General features: G+C 73.4%; 1 protein-coding gene across 1 annotated transcript in view; it reads right to left on the bottom strand.

Annotated features, from left to right (window-relative positions):
• The window catches only part of LOC131094602 (mucin-1-like), a 9171-nt gene that overhangs the window by 5151 nt on the left and 2591 nt on the right, over positions 1 to 1429 (bottom strand). The window contains exons 4-5 of the mRNA XM_058042255.1: positions 1316 to 1429; positions 308 to 466 (exon numbers count right to left, since the gene is read on the bottom strand). The exon at positions 1316 to 1429 is cut by the window's right edge and continues 83 nt beyond it. Coding sequence (XP_057898238.1) covers positions 308 to 466; positions 1316 to 1429 — 273 coding nt within the window. The remainder of the gene's footprint in view (positions 1 to 307; positions 467 to 1315) is intronic.

The raw sequence follows: 1429 nt of genomic DNA, 5'->3' as shown, positions 1-1429 counted from the left end.
CTGCCGGAGGACCGGGGCGATCTGCCCGCGAGGCCGAGAGAGAGAAGGGCTGCCGGAGGACCGGGGCGATCTGCCCGCGAGGCCGAGAGAGAGAAGGGCTGCCGGAGGACCGGGGCGATCTGCCCGCGAGGCCGAGAGAGAGAAGGGCTGCCGGAGGACCGGGGGCGATCTGCCCGCGAGGCCGAGAGAGAGAAGGGCTGCCGGAGGACCGGGGGCGATCTGCCCGCGAGGCCGAGAGAGAGAAGGGCTGCCGGAGGACCGGGGGCGATCTGCCCGCGAGGCCGAGAGAGAAGGGCTGCCGAAAGACGATCCGAGAGGGAAACCGCTTGGCGTTCGAGGCGAGGCGGAGAGAGAAGCTGCGAGCTTTCCCGCGCCGGCCCGGCTTCTGCCGGCCGATTCGCAAGGGGGGGCGGCCCCCCTGGGCAGCGGTGGCGGGCGAGGCGGCGGCGCCTCGTCCCTTTCGTGCCTGGCCTTAAGCCGGGGCCCACTCGGCGGGCACTTTTTTGGGCTGTCGGTCCGCCTCGGCGGCGGTCGGCCCGCCCGGTAAAGCTGCGGAGCCCGGGGTCGGGGCGCCCCGTCCCCGGCCCGCGTTGTTGAAACCATCCCCCTTCCTCGGCCTTAAGCCGTGGACCCGCGTTGGCGGGCAGAGTTTTTTGGAGTTGACGGACCCGGCACCCGACGGAGGGAGCCCCCCGGACTTGTCCCGGGCGAGGCGGCGGCGCCTCGCCCACCTCGGTCGTGGCCGCACGGACCGAGCCGCTTATGCCGGGCGGGCTGGGTTGCCACGCGGGCCCGGCTTTTTTTTTTCCGCGGTTTAGGCGCGCCGGCGTGCGGGCAGAGTGGGGGCGCCCGCCCGGCCTCCGCGGATCTTCTTAATTTTTCTCCGGCGGCCCTAAGCCGCGGCACCGAGAAGCGTTGCGACGAAGGGGCGCGCGGCGGCGGCGAGAGAGAAGGGAGCGAGCGGGAAGCCGGCGGGTCCGTGGGGGGAGTGAGTCTCGCGTCTCGCCCCCCCGGGTCCCCGGTGCCCCGTGCCCGCGGCCCCCGTGGCTAGCACGGATCGTTGCGAACGCGCCTCCATGTGCCTTTTTGTCGTGCCGCTCCCCCGGCAATTTTTTCCCGGAAAAGGGAGAGCCGGCCGCCGGTGGCGCGGTCCGGTGGCACTTTTTCTCGCACGCTCGGCCGGGTTCCCCGGGCCGGAAGGGGAAGCCGAGTCCCCCCGGCCTGGCGGGCCAGCCCAGTCCCAGTCCTGCCGTTGCCTAGCCGAAAGGGGAAGCCGTTGGAGCCCGCGGGAAGACGGGCGGGCGGGTGGCGGCACCCCCCGCGCTCCTCCTCTGCCGCGAGCGCTCCGCAGGCGGGGCTTGGGCGGCCGTCGCCGTTGTCCCAGGACCGTGGCCGTGGGGCCCTTGTCGCTGTTGGCGCGGCTCCTTCC

This window comes from Melospiza georgiana, chromosome 30 (assembly GCF_028018845.1).
Source record: "Melospiza georgiana isolate bMelGeo1 chromosome 30, bMelGeo1.pri, whole genome shotgun sequence".
Classification (NCBI taxonomy): Eukaryota; Metazoa; Chordata; class Aves; order Passeriformes; family Passerellidae; genus Melospiza; species Melospiza georgiana.
This window is presented reverse-complemented; position numbering and strand designations above follow the sequence as displayed.